Source organism: Phycodurus eques, chromosome 5, assembly GCF_024500275.1.
Source record: "Phycodurus eques isolate BA_2022a chromosome 5, UOR_Pequ_1.1, whole genome shotgun sequence".
Lineage (NCBI taxonomy): Eukaryota > Metazoa > Chordata > Actinopteri > Syngnathiformes > Syngnathidae > Phycodurus > Phycodurus eques.
The window spans coordinates 15,802,968-15,826,098 of NC_084529.1; the positions used below are offsets into that span (position 1 = coordinate 15,802,968).

Sequence of the window (23,131 nt, forward strand, 5' to 3'; positions counted from 1 at the left end):
TGTGAGGCAGACGCTCTAACCAGACGCTCTAACCAGTCTATAAACAACAAATAGTCAAAGTTTTTTCCCATCATAATTAGAGGTACCTAAAAATATTCACATTTATTGATCGTTATCTTGTTGCAAATGTTAATTTCTTAAAAACGATTTCAATTGAACAGTATTGTGAACCAGTGTTTTGATTTACACGTACAACTTAAAGATCAAAGTTTATCTATTTATGTACCATTTATAAAACAACTGCTAAGCTCTAGAAATCAATTTAAATGTACATAAACGTTTGCATCAGCCTGGAAATCTTGACAACCTCAACTGACTAATCAGACCAAACAAACTAAAACAATAACTATTCAGAAAGAGCGTCCAGTTATCCGACAGCCTGGTAAATGCATACATAGAAATAGTTGTGGCAGTGCATGAAAAAACACAAACTGGTTCCACCAACCTCTTTTGAACTGAAGCTGTTGACTGACATTTTGTAATATTCAGTGTCTTAAAATATTTCTCCAGGAGGTATTTATTTTCACAGACCTGTAGTGCCAAGGTTGAACAAGGATCTTATATAAAACAGTCTTACTTGGCTCCTGATCTTTTAGCATTCACAAGTGCATCAATATCTGGTGTGAAAAAGTGATCCTAGCCAATTTCAGAATGTCATTTAAGTGGTAAGTGCTTGTTGGTGCACCCTGCAGTTGACAAAATTAGCAACAACAGTTACTTTTGTTGTAAACTAGCAGTGAATATGTTCTCTATCCTCACGAGCCGGATTGGACACCCCGACGGGGTGATTTAGTGGCTCTAATGAACCTGCCATGCTTGAGATCCGAACCCCAAACCTCAGAACTGTGAGTCAGACGTACTAACAACTAACCCATCGTGCTGCCATATTGAAAGCAATTGTCACCAAGTCTGTATTTTGCGTTTCGGATGTGTGAAAGACTAGACAAAGGCCTGAGAAACAGATGGCTGTTTGAAGATCGTCACCCTTCCACAAGTTGGAAGCATCCCTAGATGACATCATGGGACGAGAATGCCTTCTCGGTACGGAGTTTTAGACCATTGAATATGAACAAGCGCAGTTTCTCAGCAGCCTATCTCAGGGCCTCCTGGTGCCCTCTCAGCAGTGTCCTGAGAAAGCCTGGAGGAATGTGTAGCATTCCTACACTGCGATTTTTCCAACATGAATCAGCGGGCCTGGCGAGAGCAACGTCGGAAGGTTGGACACGCGCACCTCTGCCGAGGCCGTAATTTACGACAGGAGTAAATATTTGCTGCGGTAAGAGCGGCGGGGTTAGGGACCGCACTGAACCGTTCCCATGATTCCGTGTGCGCGCATGTCACGCTGAATCCTGGGAAAGGTCACGCAGGGGCCCGCTGATGTAAACAATCAGTGACAGCTGGTTGGATATAAAAATACCAGTTGGGATTGACGCTAAACTGTTTTTTTTTTTTGGTCGCCCTTAAATAGCACAGTCGACTCTCTAAAGTTCGTCCATTTTCAAAATCTATGCCAGCGACATACAGTGACAGACAGAACAATTAAATGTTCTCTTTCAACATAAAACAGAGAATTACACATTGTTTATTTTAATCAAGCACATAACTTTGCCTTAAAGTCTGCTAGCAAAACATTAACATATAATGGGAAACACCATAGACGGGTTAACGGCTAGCATCTACGTGGTGGTGTTTTAACACTTTAAGCAATGGATATTTGAACACAAATGGTCCACCAACACATGTACACAGACCAGACACGATAACAATAGTCACAGGCATATACAGTCATGGGAAAAAAATATTCGACCACCCTTATTTTTCTTAAATTTCTTCTTCATTTTAATGCCTGGTACCATGAAAGGCATATTACCTGAATAAAATGAACATGACCAAAATGTCCTATATAACATGCTGAAGCTCAAATGTATTCCCAGTAATATTGGTTACTATGAAGAAAACCATGAAAAAAGGTCAGCTCAGCTCAGCTTAAACTCTTGTGTTATTTTTGTCGTCATCATGATATTTGTCCAAACAAATGTACCTTTAGTTCTACCAGGCATTAAAAATAAACAAGAAACTGAAGAAACAATGGTGTTCTCATCATTTTTCCACAACTGTATTCTTTATCCTCTGCGAAAAAAAACTAATATTACTAGACTACTAAATCACCTACAGTAGTTGTGAAAGTCTTCTTTGCTTGTTTCTGCATGGCTGTATTATACTGCCTCCAGTGGCCAAGTTGACCGCACACTAGAAGGAGCCGCAATAAATTAATTATGATGCTCAAACTGTTTAATTCTTCACATTCTACATTATTATGATATCTTTTTATCAACTGCATTATTACAGAGTTCTATTTTTCTTTTTAAAAAAACACATTACAAAAAGTAGGTCTTTCGAGGAGGGTGGAACAGATTCATGGCATTTCCATTCATTTCAGTTGGGAAAGATACAATTGCTTTGAGTTACGAGCGGGATTCACTGAACGAATTAAACTTGTATTTCAAGGCACCACTGTACATAGCTGACTTGTGTATCCACCTACTGTGAAATTTGTTTAGTGGGGTGCTGTGAGATCTTATGTAATATAAAATATGTACTTTGGTCCTTGGCTCAAAAACGTTTGGGAAACACCTCACTAACTAACTAACTAACTAACTAACCAACCACAGTGCTACCTAATCTAACGACATATTAACAACCAGTTCACCGACATGTACTTTGTCTTCTTTTTACGATTCCTCGTGCATGTCATGGGCGTGTGTTATGGTTGTTGTCTTCCCCCTGTGTCGTACACACCTGCTCCTGAGAGCATCAAGACACATATTTGACATTACAAAAATGTCACGGCACACCACAACCAAAAATGTCACACAAAGTATTTACAGTGGAACCTTGACTTGAGTGTTGAATTTGTTCCGTGACCAAACTATGACAGGGTAAGAACAGGTGCAGTGATCATGTACTGCATCACTCACTCACATTTTAAACGATGATATTGTCATGAATGAGGTGACTTTTGTTATTTGTTGCAGGGTGTTCCAGTCGTTTGGGGAGGAAAATTGAAAAGATCAACCACAAGTAGTGCCGACTTTGGAAACAAAGAGGTTAATATATGTAGTAGAACAGAGAGTGCGGGTGGTGGTATGCTTGGTGAGCAGAGAGTAATATATTACATAAATATGCAACTATATTACATTGTATAGTTTGTTGTATATGTATGTGCTTTTATTTAGCTTTTTTTTTTACTCTGCTGTCTGCAGTCAAGTCGGCATCGCTATCTTTTCTCAATTGTATTACCTGGATAAATAAAAGTTAACATAAAAATGCTATTAATCCATTCAAGGACCTCCCAAAAAACACCATGTTTTGAGTTTTTAATCAAGAAAAATAACACTGCATTGTCTAAAAGAGAACGTAAAGAAATTAAATAAACTAGTTCTATAGTGTAATTATTGTACGTACTGCAGTATTCATGTGAATGTGCGCCTATAAGGGGCGTGGCCTATTGGGTGATGTCAGGAACTGGAGTCGTGTTCCCCAGTTAGTCTGTGTGTGAGCATCTGGGTGTGAGTTGAGGCCCACGGCAGCGCCTTGCGAGTGCGCTCATTTTGTATTTGTGTGTTTCACTGTTTGTCCTGTTTCATAAATGACTGAAAAGTAAGCAAAAAAACAACCAAGCCACTGCTTGTACCTTAAATAACTCATTAGTTGGGGCACTCGTGAGTCAAAGTAACAATGTATGCCGAAATAATGATGATGTGCTTTCAATTTGATCACAATTTCCTTACTCAGTGGGAAATCTGGCCCTGTTTAGTTTATCAAAGCTACACTGAACAAAAATATTAACGCAACACTTTTGGTTTTTCTTCCAGTTTTTGGTGAGCTGGACTCCAAGATCTAAAACGTTTTCTACATACACAAAAGAGCATTTCCTTCAAATATTGTTCACAAATCTGTCTAAATCTGTGTTAGTGAGCATTTCTCCTTTGTCGAGATAATCCATCCTACCTCATAGGTGTGGCATATCAAGATGCTGATGAGACAGCATGATTATTGCACGGGTGTGCCATAGGCTGGCCACAATAATGTGCAGTTTTATCACATAGCACAATGCCACAGATGTCGCAAGTTCTGAGGGAGCATGCAATTGTCATGCTGACTGCAGTAATGTCCACCAGAGCTGTTGCCAGTTAATTGAATGTTCATTTCTCTACCATAAGCCGTCTCCAAAGGTGTTTCAGACAATTTGGCAGTACATCCAACCAGCCTCACAACCGCAGACCATGTGTAACCACAACAGCCCAGGACCTCCACACCCAGCATGTTCACCTCCAAGACCGTCTGAGACCCTCCAAGACCGTCTGAGACCAGCCATCCGACAGCTGCCGCAACAATCGGTTTGCATAACCAAAGAATTTCTGCACAAACTGTCAGAAACCGTCTCAGGGAAGCTCATCTGCATTCTCATCGTCCTCATCGGGGTCTCGACTTGACTGTAGTTCGTCTTGAGTGGCCGAATGCTCACATTCGATGGCGTCTGGCACATTGGAGAGGTGTTCTCTTCCCGGATGAATGCCGGTTTTCACTGTTCAGGGCAGATGTGTGGCATTGTGTGGGTGAGCGGTTTGCTGATGTCAACGTGGATCGATTGGCCCATGGTGGCGGTGGGGTTATGGTATGGGCAACGAACACAGGTGCATTTTATTGATGGCATTTTCAATGCACAGAGATAGTGTGACAAGATCCTGAGGCCCATTGTTGTGCCATTCATCCACGACCATCATCTCATGTTGCAGCATGATAATGCACGGCTCCATGTTGCAAGGATCTGTCCACAATTCCTGGAAGCTGAAAACATCCCAGTTCTTGCGTGGCCAGCATACTCTCCCGACATGTCACCCATCGAGCATGTTTGGGATGCTCTGGATCGGTGTATACGACACGGTGTTCCAGTTCCTGCCAATATCCAGCAACTTTGCATAGCCATTAAAGAGGAGTGGACCAACAGTCCACAATCAAGAACCTGATCAACTCTATGCGAAGGAGATGTTTTGCACTGCGTGAGGCAAATGGTGGTCACACCAGATACTGACTGGTTTTCTGACCCCCACAATAAAGCACAACTGCACATTTCAGAGTGGCCTTTTATTATGGCCAGCCTAAGGCACACCTGTGCAATAATCACACTGTCTACTCAGCATCTTGATATGCCACACCTGTGAGATGGGATGGATTATCTCGACAAAGGAGAAATGCTCACTAAACAGATTTACACAGATTTGTGAACAATATTTGAGGGAAATTGCCTTTTGTGTATGTAGAAAAAGTATTTGATTTTTGAGTCCAGCTCACGAAAAATGGGAGCAAAAACAAAAGTGTTGTGTTTATATTTTTGTTCAGTATATTATTATGTTAATGAATAGCAACAGGTGGATGCACAGGTTAACTGTACCGTTTGCCATTGAGTAGAAGAGCATTTAATTGTTATGCCCGTTACTATACATCGCTGGCATAGATAGATGAAGTTATTGGTCGTAAATATAGAATTTGGATAATTTCCCGATGATTTGTCGCAACACAAAATCCGTGTGTGCCACTACCAGTGTAGCTAGGACGAAAAGTGACACGCGTGGATTGAGTGTGACTGAAATTCAATTCCTATCACGCTCATTTAATTTGATTGTGTTAGAGGTGCAAGCGTGAAAATCAATAACATAACTTCATGTGGCTTAGAGAGGGATGAACACATGGAGCCTCCGTGTGTGTGTGTGTGTGCGCGTGCATGCTTTGATTTGGCGATGTGTATCTGTGCACAGATTATGAAGTATGTAAAGAAAACCTGAATTATGGGGACTATCTGGTACACAATTTGACCTAGTTGACGAGCCGAAATATACTGAACAGCGAGCACGTTTGGAAAGCGACATGACAAAACGTGTGTGTGCTCTCCAGCTAATCAATCTCTCCATCCACTTTGCTTAGCAGATAAATATTAATGAGGATTACCATGTTACTGCAGTACATCCACAGGAAAACAAGGGAGGGGAGCACTCACACACATGCGAACACCACACAAACACGCACTTAAAATTTATGGTGTCGAGGATTTTGGCACAAGAAGACACGAATATACACACACATACACACTCTTCAGAATGTCCATACAAAAGAAATGTCCACAAAATAAAAGTTGGGATGACTACACAATCATGCACGCCCACACATGCATGTGCATACATACACACACACACACACACACACACACACACACACACACACACACACACAGTGGGTAACTCCTCACAAGATTTAGTCAGTCCCTTCTTTTTCATTCTGGTTGGTGTAATGACATAAAGGATTCTGCCACCCTACGACTGGAAGATCACGCATACACACACACACACACACACACACACACACACACACACACTAGGGGGATGACATGTACAACCCCAATTCCAATGAAGTTGGGACGTTGTGTTAAACATAAATAAAAACAGAATACAATGATCTGCAAATCATGTTCAACCTATATTGAATTGAATACACTACAAAGACAAGATATTTAATGTTCAAAATTATAAACTTTATTGTTTATAGCAAATAATGATTAACTTAGAATTTTATGGCTGCAACACGTTCCAAAAAACCTGGGACAGGTGGCAACTGAGAAAGTTGAGGAATGCTCATCAAACAACTGTTTGGAACATCCCACAGGTGAACAGGCTAATTAGGAACATGTGGTTGCCATGATTGGGTATAAAAGGAGCTTCATTGAATTGCTCAGTCATTCACAAGCAAAGATGGAGCGAGGTTCACCTCTTTGTGAACAAGTACGTGAGAAAATAGTCGAACAGTTTAAGGACAATGTTCCTCAACGTACAATTGCAGGAATTTAGGGATTTCTTCATCTACGGTCCATAATATAATCCAAAATTTCAGAGAATCTGGATAAATCAATGCATGTAAGCGGCAAAGCTGAAAACCAACATTGAATGCCCGTGACCTTCGATCCCTCAGACGGCACTGCATCAAAAACCGACATCAATGTGTAAAGGATATCACCACATAGGTTCAGGAATACTTCAGAAAACCAATGTCAGTAAATACAGTTCAGCGCGACATCCGTAAGTTCAACTTGAAACTCTACTATGCAAAGCAAAAGCCATTTATCAACAACACCCAGAAACGCCGCTGGCTTCTCTGGGCCTGAGCTCATCTATGATGGACTGATGGAAAGTGGAAAAGTGTTCTGTGGTCCGATGAGTCCACATTTCAAAATGTTTTTGGAAATTGTGGACGTCGTGTCCTCCAGGCCAAAGAAGAAAAGAACCATCCAGACTGTTCTGGAGGCAAAGTTCAAAAGCCAGCATCTGTGATGGTATGGGGCTGTGTCAGTGCCAATGGCATGCGTAACTTACACATCTGTGAAGGCACGATTAATGCTGAAAGGTACATACGGGCTTTGGAGAAACATATGCTGCCATCCAAGCAACATCTTTTTTCCTGCTTATTTCAGCAAGACAATGCCAAACCACATTCTGCACGTGTTACAACAGCGTGGCTTCGTAGTAAAAGAGTACGGGTGCTAGACTGGCCTGCCTGCAGTCCAGACCTGTCTGCCATTGAAAATGTGTGGCGCATTATGAAGCGTAAAATACGACAACGGAGACCCCGGACTGTTGAACAGCTGAAGCTGTACGTCAAGCAAGAATGGGAAAGATTTCCACCTACAAAGCTTCAACAATTAGTGTCCTCAGCTCCCAAAGGTTTATTGAATGATGTTAAAAGAAAAGGTGATTTAACACAGTGGTAAACATGACCCTGTCCCAGCTTTTTTGGAATGTGTTGCAGCCATAAAATTCTAAGTTTATGATTATTTGCTAAAAACAATAAAGTTTATCAGTTTGAACATTAAATATCTTGTCTTTGTAGTGTATTCAATTAAATATAGGTTGGACATGATTTGCCAATCATTGTATTCTGTTTTTATTTATGTTTAACACAACATCCCAACTACATTGGAATTGGGGTTGTATAAGATGTAAGAGGTTATAAGATTAGATGTAGTAATTTTTTTGCGGTCAGTAGAATCAATGGTTGCATGTGTATGATGGTACCACACAAAGATTTCAGATATAAGACAAGATTACAGAATCAACACACATACACATAGAGTCTGCTTGTCTGCCTGTCTGCCCACATAATAAAAGGTGAACACTTTTTTTTATGTCAGTGGACACAAAAAAGAGGGATGGCAACAATTGTGCTACACTAAGATAGGAAAACAAGATAACACAAACAAACATGGCAAACACATTCTCTCTCTCTCTCTCTCTCCAGAATGTGTACACATCCATTCATCCATCCATTTTCTGAGCCGCTTATCCTCACAAGGGTCGCGGGAGTGCTGGAGCCAATATCAGCTATCATCGGGCAGGAGGCGGGGTACACCCTGAACTGGTTGCCAGTCAATCGCAGGGCACATATAAACAAACAACCATTCGCACTCACATTCACACCTACGGGCAATTTAGAGTCTTCAATTAACCTACCATGCATGTTTTTGGGATGTGGGAGGAAACCGGAGTGCCCGGAGAAAAGATGCAAACTCCACACAGGCGGGGTCGGGGATTGAACCCAGGCCCTCAGAACTGTGAGGCAGACGCTCTAACCAGTCGACCACCATGCCACCAGAATGTGGACACAATAAATAAAATACTACTTATAATAAATAAAGTTGGGATGTGAAGGATGGTGCCACATAAGGCAGAAAGACAAGAATGTGTGTGAACAAAAAAGAGGGATGTCAAGGCCTGTGCAACAGAGCGATAGGAATATAAGAAACAGACACAATGAATACAACTGAATCAAATTGCCTTCTTTCCCCTCCTATTTGTCTAACAAAGAGCGCAGATATTTGCCAAAATGCCATTTTTTTCATATTTTGGTTCTTCCCGTAATCCTGGTTTCTTTTTGCAAGCCCTCCCAACAGCCCCCCCCCCCCCCCCCAATGGCCTCACAGCAAGCAAATACACACACATCTCTGCGGATAAAGAAGCAGATATAATGAAGTCATCTTCCCAAGCTCTGCGTGAAGGTGGCAGAAAGGGAACCCACTCACTCCCTCCACCCCCCACTGAGGATGTTTTGCCAAGGACAGAGGAATCGACTCTCACCATAGCTACCAGGCAAGCGTACTGTGTCCACTGAGAGAGACAGAGAGAGAGAGAGAGAGAGACAGAAAAAACATTATTAAAACTTAACTGGCGTCACCTTCCACCGGCAGCCAAAAGGCGAACATCTCCTCTACTTTGAACGCAGCTGTGCCGCGTGGCTATAGGTCTGATTTTTTGAGGTGGAATAAAAGATAAGGAGGGTGGGGGGGAATCACAGCAGAGAGCGATGAAAGGGTGGGAGTCTCTTCATTCCCTCCCTTCACCTCTTCTCCCGTCTCAAAAACATTCAGCCTTGGGGAGGAAAAGGGGGTTCCCTTTCAAGGCAGGCAGGGGAGGGAGATGCGAGAGGGGCCTGCAGGGGATGCCCAGCCTCCAGCTCCAGTTTCTCACAACTCTTTCTTCCTCTCCCTTTCCCACCCCCTCGCCATCCTTTGTCTCTATAATTGGACTGGCGTTCCGGCCCAAAGTCCTGGAGGCTTGGTGAGATCACAAGGAATCAATACAGTTGGCTACCACTTAAAGGGACTCTTTGGTAATAGCGGCATAGCTAGCGCAAACACAAAGCACAGTTCTCCCTCACCATAATCGCGGTTTACTTTTTGCTCTATCGCGGATTTCATATCACAGACTTTTCGCTATAAAGTAATCCCTCGCTATATCGGAGTTCACTTATTGCGGATTCAGTGCATCGCAGGTTTTTTTTTTAATAGGTTAGTGTAGTGCAGTTACTCACCTGCACATCTCTGATACAGATAGCTTAATTGCCTATATGATTTTAATGTGGCAGTCATGACTCACATAAGATGAATTGGATCTTTTGGTTTTTTCACTATTCAGTCTCAACTCATTCATCTGTCAAGAAACCAAATTGCTTGAGGAAACAAAAGAACATGACCGGAAAGTCACTCTTTAAAACACAAGCCACAGTCAGAGTTTGATTAAATAAATTCACAAACACCAATATTAGCCTGACGAATAGCCAATGCACACACTTGTAAAAATATAGAGAGGAATAAATCCAAGTCAAGAGTAACGTTTAGCTTGATTTTCTACAACTACAGTTCTGTAGTTAAAAAAAAAAATCCCCGCAATTAAGTCAGGGTTCCTACAATGATTCTAGGCTAATTTCAGGCTAACAGTTACCCACTTCACAGCCAGCGCTATCTTGAGCCAACACAGCTAACGCTACACTATCAGTCGCTGACTCTGATGTCACTTAACAGGCCAGGCCCCGCCTTTTAAAGTGATGCACATTCAAAGTCACAGATACTACAGTGTGAAACATAGGATGGCGACCCCAATTGGACAAAATAATACACATGCATATTTTGTTTTGGTATTATGTACAACACTTTAAAATATATACACATAATAAATATATGTTCGCTACATTGCAGAATTTTGTCTATCATGGCGGATTCTGGAACGTAACCCCCACGATCATCGAAGGACTACTGTACAAACTTCCCCATTGGAAATAACACAAGGCAATACATGCGAGTGGTTAGCACATCTGCCTCACAGTCAGGAGAGCAGGGTTTGAATCTCCCACTACTACGGCTTCAACCTAGATTCCAAAAACATGCATGTTAGATTCTTGGAAGATTCTTAATTGTCCATAGGTGTGAAAGGTTGTTTATCTACATATGCCCTGTGGTTGGCTGACGACCAGTTCTGGGTGTATCCCACTTCTCGTCCAAAGTCAGCTGGGAAAGGCTTCAGTTTACATGTGACCCTAATGTGCATAAGCACTGCAGAAAATCGATGAATGGATGGTTGGATTATGACAAACTGTACAAATTGAGGGTCACTGGAATTAGAGACTCGTCATGTGGACGTTATGTCTCCAAATTAACCCTGACTGTAATGTGCGCACAATTGGATCATCTTCATTAGGATCGGGCTGCGCCTGCACCTGATACACAGGGCTGACCTTCTCCGTGATTGGAGCTGACAGAATGTTTAAAGGTAACGAGGATCGATTAGTATTCCTGTCTCGCTACCACCACCCCCCACCGCCGCTCTGACTGGCTTTAAAGGGCCAATATATATGGGGGCAAATTACAGTCTGCCTATTGTCTGCTATTGTTTTGCTGCTGAATGTGTCTGGTGAACACATGAGTGAACTTATTTTCTTCAGCAGTGCAATGAGGTTTCCTAAAACAGCATTTAACCCCATAAAATCCTAAGGGCCTCATTTACTAAGGTTCAAAATAGCGCGTGCGTAGTTTGTGTACACATGGAAAATTTGGGAGAGCACCACAAGTGCAAAATTAAGTTTGAAGTGATGGAATTGCAAGTGTTACTGGAAGAGACAAACAACATGACTGAGTTACAGAAAATTTATTTTGGGAAGACAGAAACCACATAAAATCCATGTTTTGTTTGATTTAACTTGCCCTGATTGCGTGGAAATTGGATGTACAGTGGACCCCCGCGAGTCGCATGGGATAGGTACTGGACTGGACCGTGAATAGCGAAAATCTGTGAATAATTGACACCCATTACAAATGCATTGAAATATAAATTTTTTTTGGAAACCACAAAACATCTTGAATAAGCAGGGATAAACTGCCAATCACCATTTTCGGGGTTGGTTCACCACCACCCGGAAGAAAACTGAAAAAAATGGGGGGAAAAAAAGAAAAAATATCTGTGAATAGATGAATCCGTGTATGCCGAAGAGCAAGTATGCGGGGGTCCACTGTATGTGCCTCCTGTTTAACGTGTTTAAAACTTGGGACAGCACACCCCAAAAAATTGCTCTGGGATAGGTCAGCACCCTGAAATGACCCAGGCACACAGAAATGCAGAGTTCAAAGGAGTTTTGTCAAAGGTGATATAATATAGCATGACACCTTTTGTGATTGGCTCTACATCATCCCTTAGATCATTTAGAAGCTCCAAAATTGCATTGTTGAGTAGACGATACTGTATGTCTGGATCCTTTTTGTTTCTGGCATTCCAAATAAAAAGGTTTACATGAGAGGAAAAGATAAATTCTCCCGGTCTCCTCTCATTTTTGTACATGCAAACCTTTAGTAATCCAGGCCGAGAATGTTTTGGTGACGTCTAACACCTTCCTATGCCGTCTCATCCAGTTGTTTGTTATTTTTCTATCCCTAATTTCACAGTAAAAGCTTGAGCAGTTTAAAGTGATAGCGGGTTAACAAAGGCGGGCGATAATCCAAATTCAGACTACTCACAGAGGTAAACATCCCCACAACAACAAGCTGTTTATACTCAGATATTTCTTGTACAGGGGACATAGTATGGAAATTTGACTTTTTAAATACAATTTATACAAATAATGGGGTCTCTGGAGTGCCTGTTCACCCACCCAGGGAAAAATTAAACAACCATGTAGATATTTTTGTTATCTTTGCGCAAACCACACTAATGTAACAACTGCCCCCACACCCAATTCTTCCACCCATGACTTGATCAGCTAGGCTGGGTGAAAATCCAGAGCCACTTTCAAACAATGGCCGCAGTTCTGTCCCCAGATTACACTTTCCAAAACAGTGTTTTACAACCTTTATTGAGTTAAGGCATGTATTTTACATGAGAAAATTCTCATGGCGCACCACCAATTAAAACAATATCACAGCATACTGAAATAATGATGATCTAATCTCAATTTAGTTAAGAATTGACTTAGTGTGACATCTGGGCCCTGTTAGTTGAACATAATACTATTACTCTACTGTATGAAATGCAACAAGTGGCTGCACAGGTTAATTGTACCTTATGGAAGAGCATTTAATTGTTCTGCCTGTCGTTATATGTCGCTGGAATTGATAGATGAACAAAGAAACAATGGCTGATTTTATCAAAACAAGAAATAGGACGAAAAGTGTGCTATAATTTTTATCCTTGGGATATTTATGACAAAAGTATGTCGCAGACATAATATTTTGCCTTAAATATTTGCTTTCTCTCTGTGCTAGGTAGTCAAGTTTCGAATTATAAAAACAGAAATTGCAATGTAGTTTTTTCCTTTCTTTTCTTTTCTGTGTTCTCCCTGTAGATACCAATCATCATAGCTACATCCATCACTTACAGAGCCGAGGAATGATTTATCTGCATTAAATAAGTGACAGGGAAGAGACAATTTAATTGGAATGATTCATCTGCATTAAATAAGTGTCAGGGAAGAGACAATTTAATTAAAATAAAAGGAAAAAAAATCTAGCGCAGCCCTTAAAAACAACTAAATCTCCATGGCAACTAATGGAGTTTTGAAGGAAGTAACACACATGCACTAAGATAGTGTTCATGCGTGCTGCTCAATGCTGGAGGCGCTATAAAAACTACGTCCCTTGTGTCCTAATAGCTTTTAATTGGTACTTAGCTTCAAGACCAAGGCTGTGAAAAAATAAGGTGCTAACTTTGCCACAAATTTGGTTGAGGCAAAAATGTCTGTCTCAAGGCAATACAAAATATTAATAAAAGCATACTTGCGCCGCCCGGAACCATTTGACCACTGTCCATGTTTATCGCACTGACATTTTTTGCAGACGGATGCACTGTTGGGCCAGTGAAAAACATTGCCAAAATGACAGAGGAGCATCTATTATATGTGTAATGTACATTTAACATGATGTAGGAGTGAGCTGATTGTTTTTTTTAACCTAAAATAGTAATTGCTAGTGCGCTAATGTTAATTGAGAATGCTAACCGTTTAGCAAAGGCTGATTTTGCTGTCTCAAATTCTGCACAGTTTATACCATAGACTCAGTGCCAACATATGCAGTTTAAGGATGGAAGTCCAGCCCTCATAAATTAGTATAAAATGCATCTTAGTAGTTAAAAACTACTAGGGGGGGGGGGGGGGGCTACTTGAAGTATTTATAGAATGATCGATTTGAAAAAGATTCAATAGTGACAGCCCTATTCAAGATAGACACATTTCTTGAAGATTTGGGAAATGCTTTGTGCAAAGACGTTGACCACTAGGCTATGAAGACATTTTGAAAATATCTCCAATTTATAATTTGGTATAGACAATTGATATGAGGCTAGTCTTGGCCTGGGTCAAAATTGACCCAGAACAAATTACCGTATGTGTGCATGGAAAGTGAGCAGTATGTCAAAAAGGCTAAGTCAAAAATGTCAATTTTCGATTAATTCCAGCTTTTTGTATTAAATTCTACAACATTTTCATTCTGACAGGATTTTCTCCTGATGTCGCCCTTGAAAAATTCCACTGCATTTTTGCTGACACTATTTTATTACATTCAGGTATTTTTCTAGAGTGAGAGGACGTCTACAACACCCAGCAGGTCTGCCAGTTGAATAAAGAGATCTGAGATTGCAATCACGGTGGAGCCCTCCCTCAGCTATGCTGCCAGTAAATCTGCCTTGCTCGTCTCAAGCGAGTTTAATTCACTAATAGGGCAGATGCAATTACGTCACTCGCTGATTATTCATCTGCTTTCTTTCTAATCATTTGGCTTTCTCTCAGTGTTTAAATGACAACAACTGAGTAAAGTATGCTTCAAATGTTTCACTAAGGAACAGACAAAGATTGGAACACTCTGGATTGGTCTCTAGCCATTCGTGGGGCACATAGAGACAAACAAAGATTTAAACTCACATTCACTACTATGGACATTTTCGAGTCTTCGTGGAAGCTAATGTGGAAGGAAAAACAACGCAAGAGAGGAGATTCAAACCTAAATCCCCTGATTGTGAGGCAGAAATGCAAACCCCTAGTCCACCTCCGGTGAAATCGTGTGTTTACACGGCATCATGTGGGCTCCACTCCCTCCTGTGTGCATTCAAAGAGAAGTACAAAGAGAATCCTCAGCGGAGATCATGGCATTTACACGAGTCGTTCACCACAAAAGAAGATACGATTCAACTACATGCAATCCTTTTGTCTAATGTTGGCCTCTCTTAATAGACCTTTTTCGCAATATTGGTAAACAAAAGGTGTCAGGGTACTAGCGGGTGGCAGAAACTGATTAACTACTGCTACTTGAACTTAAAACGAGGACAACAATTTCTTGTGTTTGGGTTTGACACGCCCGCGACCCTAGTGAGGAGAAGCGGCTCAGAAAATGGATGGATGGATGGGTTTGACACCAAGGGTTGAACCGACTTCTTAACACGTCGACTTTACCACTGCACAATAACAATTATAGTCAAGTCCATTAATGCACTGACCCCTCTCTCGCTGGTCGGTCAGCAAAGCCAAACTAGCAGCGCAGGGACGGAGCTGACAACTGGGAAGAATAGCAATGACATCATTGATCAATGTTGACTCAATGTTGACTTATCACCTTGGCATCGACTATAAAAAAAATCTGAAGTCGTTCAACCCCTACCAAATACACCCCCAAATTTTTGTTTTTCTATTTCCTTCAAAATAAATAAAAATAATTCAAACAAATCCATCAGCAGCCTGTGGGTGAGGAGGATAAATCGAGTGGATGTCGTAAATAGTTGCACAGAGAAGATGGCTAGACTGCCTAGTGGTCGCATAGCCACTTCTAAAGGGAGACACTGCGAACCAAACCTCAATAATCGGGTTTGTGGAAGACATTTACTCACAGGTATGTAATAAAATGTTTGCTTGGGGTGTCTTGGTGTAATTTAGCAAATCATAATGGCTAGTCTGCTGGCTAACGTCAGCTCTACAGCAAGCTATCCATTTCACTGTCAAAAGAGCAAGTTTTTTTTTTGTCTTGAGTTTGTTGTTACATTTCTGTCGGGTCAATTATACATTACTCGTGCACTCACTGGGGTAGTCTCGCCACGCTGCACTATTTGCATATCTGTTGTTGACCAATACTGGCCACTCAAACCAGAGTAGCATCTGCACACTGACTGAGGTGTATCTGCAATACTTGCACAATCAACATTGTCCCAGATTATCGCACTACTAGTCACTTTAAACTGCATACACTCCTTGAAGTCTCGGTGGCCTTTGCACAATGGTCAGTGCACCTGACTATTGCTATATTAGTCATTCATACTGTTCTAAGTGCTAGAGGACTCTGCATCTTTTTGCACAATTGTCAAAAAAAAATTATATATATAGCGGCATTACCAGTTAACTAACAACCCTTTATTGCTCAGTGACTGTTTTTTTTGTCAATGTCTTTATGTCTCAAAAGTGTTCTCCATCAATTGACTGTCTGTTGTCGTACTAGAGCGGCTCCAACTACCGGAGACAAATTCCTTGTGTGTTTTTTGGACATACTTGGCAAATAACGATGATTCTGATTCTGATAAGTCACCAGCTGCCAACGTGTTAGCCGTGGCTAACGTCGGCTTGTTAACAGTGCTAATGCTATCTTAGTATAGTATTTTGCACAATTGTCAAAAAAAACGAAAAAAAAACATTACTTTTACCAGAATTACCAGATAACTAGCAACCCTTTATTGCTCAGTGACTGTTTTTCTCTATGTCTTTATGTTTTTCTCTATGTCTTTATGTCTCAAAAGTGTTCTCTGTTAATTGACTGTCTGTTGTCGTACAGAGCAGCTCCAACTACCAAAGACAAATTCCTTGTGTGTTTTTTGGACGTAATTGGCAAAATAAAGATGATTCTGATTCTGATTGTGATCTGATTGTGCCATTAATCCGAGTAACGGAAAAGTCCATTGCTTAGCCAGTTCCTTAATGATCATGTTCACTATGGATAAATTTTCACTATGTCTATTTTTTTAAATCAATTTACTTGCTGAAATGTAAACTACAGCTGGCGTTTCGTCTCCTTTGGAAGCAACTGACCTCATGTAACACACATTCACATCATCATTCAAGCCATTTCCCCTGTTTTCTCTCAATCTCGCTGCCTTGGTCAAATGGCATGTAAAGGGTTTGTGTACAATTTTTCTCCACCCGGAAGTACTTGTATCATGGTGAAAAGGTCCATACATTTATATTGTTTTCACAGCCGTAACGGTGACTGACAATATGCCGAAACTGAGTTTGACCCCTCTGCGACTACACCATCAGTGATTCGTCGTGTGGTACAAAACTTTGCTAAAGAACACAACGGGCAGATGATTCATCTAGCTGGCAGGTTGCAGCCTGTATTTACAAACACATGAAGAGTAAATCTGTGGCACGGACATTCCACGTATAAGTCTTTGCTGGGAAACCATTACCTCGCATCCACACCCACAGACACTATTTGTGTTACAAACTGAGCTCTGGTAGTACTTGATACAAAGCCGTGTTGATGAAAAGCGCTCAAAGTCCCTCAATGTCACTTCGAATGCGTTGAGATGAGCATTCCCACGGCCCCTCAGACAACCTTGAACTATCAGAGCGATGGCGGAATACATTTCAGACGGCCCGGGATTGACAGACATACCAGAAATTCTCCATTTCGGAGATTGAAAGCTTTGCTCTCGACTTGCCTCCAACTCCAAACTCATGCCGTCACCTGGATTAGCCTAGAACCACTTGAAATCTCATTTACGCACACGCAAGACATAAAGTCCAAAAGAGAGTGTGACAAGGGAAACCCGGGGGCTCTCACCCGCTCGCCGCTGTTCCTCCGGAGAGTCCCGACCGGCAACTTGAGCATCAGCCGGCGGGTCCTCCCGGGCGTCACTGCTCCCTGGACCAGCATAGTACGCTCCAGAGTGTCCGTGGGCGTGTGAGCATGTGTGCCGCCGTGCGAAGTTGGCGTGGGCGTCCTCGCCGTCCCTTCCAGCCTGTAAGCCGGTATCCACGCGAGCTTTCCCGCGTGCACCAGTTAAGAAAGGGCGAGCGGGGGAGAGCTGTGCAGAGTGTGACGAAAAAGCAATCCTAAATTCCTCTCTTTGTTGCGAGCACGCTGTCCTTTCCGCCGTGCTCCACACACTGTGCTGAATGAGTGAGTGAGAGTGGGAGGGACAGGGAGACGCTTTTGTCTCTCCTCCTCTCAGTCTGACAGTACCAACACCCCCCCAAGCCCTACCCTCACCCTCCCCTTTCCCCTTCTTCACTTCCTCCAGTCAGGGGGGGGGTTTATCCAGGTCACAGGATTAATGTGACGTCGTGGGTGTTATTAGCGTACGCGCTCGTGTCTCGTGAGCCAATCGTCGTTTTGCATGAACGGAACGCCATGGGTGGGAGAACTTTTATGCTCAAGGGCCACATTGGATTTTTAAAATTGGACATATGGCCCACATCACTCCTAGAAGGGGTCAAATGGGAAAAAAGTCAATGGAAAATACATACTTTTCATCATGAAATAATTTTATTTTTTTATGACTGTAATAATGCTGAATGATAATCAATCAATTACTTAACAAAATAGAAAAATACTGTATTATTACATATATTTTGAAAGCGTATAATTTACAATGGCTTTGCTTTGAAGAACGGAGCAGACTGTAGATTTTAAAATTGTATTATACAATGAATTAAATTCTTTAACATTTTTGAACAAAATATTATTTGATATTAATATTATTTATTATGATGTATATGTATTTTGTATTTTATTAAATGTTTTTCAATGTTAAAATGTTATATACGTTATAAATTGACCAATTATTACATTTTATGTAATAATACAAATGACAAGAAAATAACTAATACATTTGTGTTAATTTTACTGTATATTGGTCCAATTTAACAAACAAATCTAAATTTATAAAATTATTATTATTAAATTTATTTTTCTACTAATATTGTAATTATATTTACACTAAATATATTACCTATTGATGCAATGCACTAAATTAATTAAATTTCAATTAACCAATTTTTTGGGGAAAAGAAGCTAAATTACAAAAATGATATAACAGGACTATAATTATATCAACCAATTTAACAAAATACAAAATATTATGTTAAATTGTTTATTCTACTAATATTTTTGTAATTTTATTTACAATAAATAAATTATCCAATTCTTTAAATATAAATGTATACATTATGAACAAGAAATAAATGCATACATTTTAATTAACCAATATTAGGTACCAAAAAACCAGGCAGAATTAATAAGTAATATTAATGGAATATTGATCATGTAAATGTTTGGTGGGCTGGATTAAAGAACAGAGTGGGCTGTACATTTTTTAAATTGTATTATTTTTAATGACTGAATGAATGAATTCACTGAAAACCATCATTAAATAACCAATTATTTAACAAAATAATGATGTATATTTTCCTACTTTATTTAACAATATCATTAAATGTTATAATTTACAATACACGGGACCAATTATTTACTTAGATTTAGAAAAAAAAAAAAAAAAAAAAAAGACTTTTTTTTTGGACGAAAAAAAAAAGGCTAAATTAATGCAACAAATATTATAGGACTCTTGATAATGTGAATGATCTGCCGGCCATACTTTTCCCACTCCTGATGTATAGTGTCGCTAGACCTGCTCGCCCACTGGGATCGTGTGTGTGTGTGTGTGTCTGTGTGTGTGTATGTGGGGGGACCTCAAAAGGAATATGTTTTTTTTTGCCATCTGGTCGGGAGATTATCGATGAAAGCCCACATCCAGCTTTCTCTCCCTGCAACAGTCTGGATTTAGGGGGAGGGGTGGTGGGGAAATCACAAACAAACATGCATCAGTGAAGTCAAGCCTACATTATTGTCATGCAAGATATATCATCTGTATGCAAAACAGTTAGGAAATTAGCCGGATTTCCCCCAAGCAGCCTCTCAGACCCTCATCCGGGTCAGCAGCCATTCAGCTGAGTCAGTCGTCCTGCCTCCCAGCCTCTACCGTGGTGGTCTTTAGATGTCCATTCGAGCTATTGGACCCGTGAGTTACGGCAACACCCCTGCATTGACTTGTTGTCATATTCTCATCATCACTCACCGCCGAGCCCGGGTGGGCCCCGGACATCGATACTGAGCTTTCGGCTGATTAATGTGAGTGGATCAACGCACGTGCACGCGAAAATACAGTGGATACAAAAAGTCTAAACACCCCTGTTCAAAGGCCAGGTTTCTGTGATATAAAAGGTAAATAATTTTAAATAATTTGCCAACTACAGTATAATGTGACCTACTGTATAACCCATGAGTAGGAAAACTACGCCCCGCTGGCCACTTCCGGCCCGTTGATCATTTCAATCCGGCCCGCCAAAGACTAGTACAGAATCGCCCAAATCATATCAAAATCATGACTACATGCATTTGACCTTGTCCTGTAATCCCAAGTGGTTCCACCGGGTAGTGCTGTAATGTCCAGTGGTTCCACTAGGTTGTTCTGTAATGCCCAGTGGTTCCACCAGGTAGCGCAGTAGGTACAGTGATACATTGACTTTGGCTGTTCTGTTTTTACTCTGCTACTGCTCTGAACCCTTCTTCAACCACTTGTGGACCAAAGAAAAGTTGACGGTGAGTGCTGAACAGTGATGCCGGTAACACACTTTCACGTTTACGTACACGCACACACACAGTTGCCTTCATTAACCTCAATCGGCATCCATCTATCAATCAGTTAAGAGTCTTTAGAGAAGTGTACTGAGAATAGTGTGCTTGTTTATGTTTCGGTACTTACTGTACTGTGTTGTCATGTCAATTCTGCACTAGGTTGCTGATTTAACACTAATATTTAAGTTATTGGTTCATGTAGATGTAACTAACTTGTGTGGCGTACATTACCAAGTAATGGGTACAGTTAAGCTAATGCTTTTTTTTTTTGTACTGTGGATAAGTGATATTCCTGCCACTTAGCAGCTGCTGAGAGTAACTAAAAAGTTACTTTTTTTTCCAACAGTTACTTTTGAAATCAAGTAATCAGTAAAGTAACTAAGTTACTTTTCAAGGTAACTGTGGAAACAGTGGTGCAGTGTGTTTAATATAGAATGGACTACTAAAGACTTTTTCACTGAAGTCCGGTCAAAGGATGTATATCTCATTTGTTAAGAAACCATTGCAGTTTTAGAGGAATATAACATCAGCCGTCACTTTTCTCGTAAACATGCTGATTATGCTAGCAGCCAATCAACACAGGAACTGATGGCTACGCCTCAGCGGTTAGAAATCAAGCTTGCAGGCTCAGCAAAACACCTTTATCTGACAAACTGCCATCCAAGATTCAGTCACACAAGACAGCGCCACAGGAGCTGCAGATGGAACTGATTGATCTCCGATGTGATACTGTCTTAAAAGAGAAGTTCAACTCTCAAACTTGATGAGTTTTATGATTCTGGAAGCGCAGACAAATTTCCAAAAATTCGGAAGATTGCACAGAGGATGCTGGTGGTGTTTGTCTCTACATGTGTATGAACAGTGTGAACAGACCTTTAGTGTGATGAACACCAACAACACATCCTACAGATCCCAGCTGAGTGATGAACACCTCAGATGTGTTCTGAGAATTGCCACAACAAAACTAATGCCAGACTTTGATGAACTGGTAAAAAAAAAAAAAAAAAAAGTGGTAAAAAAACAACACTGTTCCCGTTAAAAGTAAATCTAAGTATTAACACTGCAATGCCTTTTTTTGGTTTTTGTTTATTTTTTATATGTAAGCATCTGGCCCGCCTGTCAAATTTTAAAAGTCAATGTGGCTCCTGAGCCAAAAGGTTTGCCCACCCCTGGTATAACCTATACAAAAATACATCATTTACTGTAGAGAGGGGAAGTCAAAACAAAGAACTGAGATAATAGGGTGGTGTGAATACCTTCTTACAGTATTATTGGGGACGTGGCTGTGTTCAAAATTAACCAATCACATTCAAACTCATGTTAAATGGGAGTCAGCCCACAACGGCCGCCATTTAAAGTGCTGCTGTTCAACCCTAGCTGTGGAGTTGGTTTTCTCTGAGAGAATTATTGAACAGTTCTAAATACCACTCAGTGTTAGCACAAAACCTTCGGGCTTCTGCTAGAAAGCAAATCAAATGATGGGAAAAGCTTGAACCTTTTATTTGGGGTTAATTCGAGGCACTTCAAATTGGGGTAGGTGTGTGCTGATATTTGAAATGATTTATCTTGGTCTGTTTTTTTATACTCAAAAACCTGGCATTTGAACAGGGGTGTGTATACGTTTTATATCCACTGTATGTCACATACTGTCCATTTTATTTGGTACAAATTTTAAAAATACAGCATTATTGTCCAGTGTATCTATTCAATGCAAAAGCTGGATAAAAATAAGTGCATTTACAAAGATTTCAGAGAACGTACGAACAGAACTCTATCATAAATCAAAGATCCCTGCATTTATATTCAGCATATGAATCTAATGCTGCAGGCTCATAACAATCTAGACTATGAAGATAATATGATTTGATGCTGGGTTTTATTATCAGATTAAAAAGCGGCCGTCCAAAAGAGCATAGTCCTCCACCCCCCACCTTTCCACTATACAGTAAGTGAGGACCACCCGTCGGCTTTAGTGATATGATACTATACAACACACATTGCGGCCTAACAATCACACAGGAGAAAGTCATCTGCTGTGGTAATCCCCAGTCAGCATTATTTATTCAACAGGCTTTGCCCACATCAGGTTGCCACTGACTGTGGCCTACATGAGAAATATCGGAGGTTTATTTTTAAACTTAGTGTCTGCTTGGCAGATAGGAACTGGTGGTGGAAATTAAGTACTTACTGTACTTTAGTTGATTTTTTTCTGGTATTGGCCACAACATAATTGTTCGATTCGTGGTGAATGTGTTGTCTTGTGCCGTGAGCTTCTAGTGTTCCCCAAAAAATATTTTGTATTGTTTCCCCCTTATATGTCGTTGGCTAAAACTGCTGCTGCTAGTCTCTTAACTGGAGCACGTAAGAGGGAGCACATGACTCGGATTCTGACCTGCCTCCACTGGCTGCATGTGGATTTAAGATTTCATTTTAAGATTCTATTATTCGTTTTTAAATCTCTAAATGGCCTCGCTCCGCCTTACTTCTCTAAGCTACTCCATCCCTATGCTCCTGCCTGGTGCCTCAGGTCAGCTTGTTAGTCAGTTCACATCGTTAGAAAAGCTATAACCTTTTACTTCTTACTTCAGTACAGGA

The 23,131-nt window shown here is 40.7% G+C and overlaps 1 protein-coding gene across 10 annotated transcripts in view; it reads right to left on the minus strand.

The window, feature by feature from the left end:
• Positions 1–23,131, minus strand: part of frmd4a (FERM domain containing 4A) — a 150,263-nt gene that overhangs the window by 79,058 nt on the left and 48,074 nt on the right. For 2 of the 10 annotated variants that reach the window (XM_061677727.1, XM_061677726.1), the window contains exon 1: positions 17,684–18,072. The exons of 7 other annotated variants lie outside the window; for them this stretch is intronic. In XM_061677727.1, the coding sequence (XP_061533711.1) occupies positions 17,684–17,776 (93 nt within the window). In that variant the 5' untranslated portion in view covers positions 17,777–18,072. Of the gene's footprint in view, positions 1–17,683; positions 18,073–23,131 lie in introns of those variants that run through there. One more of the 10 variants, XM_061677732.1, reaches the window with a different exon arrangement.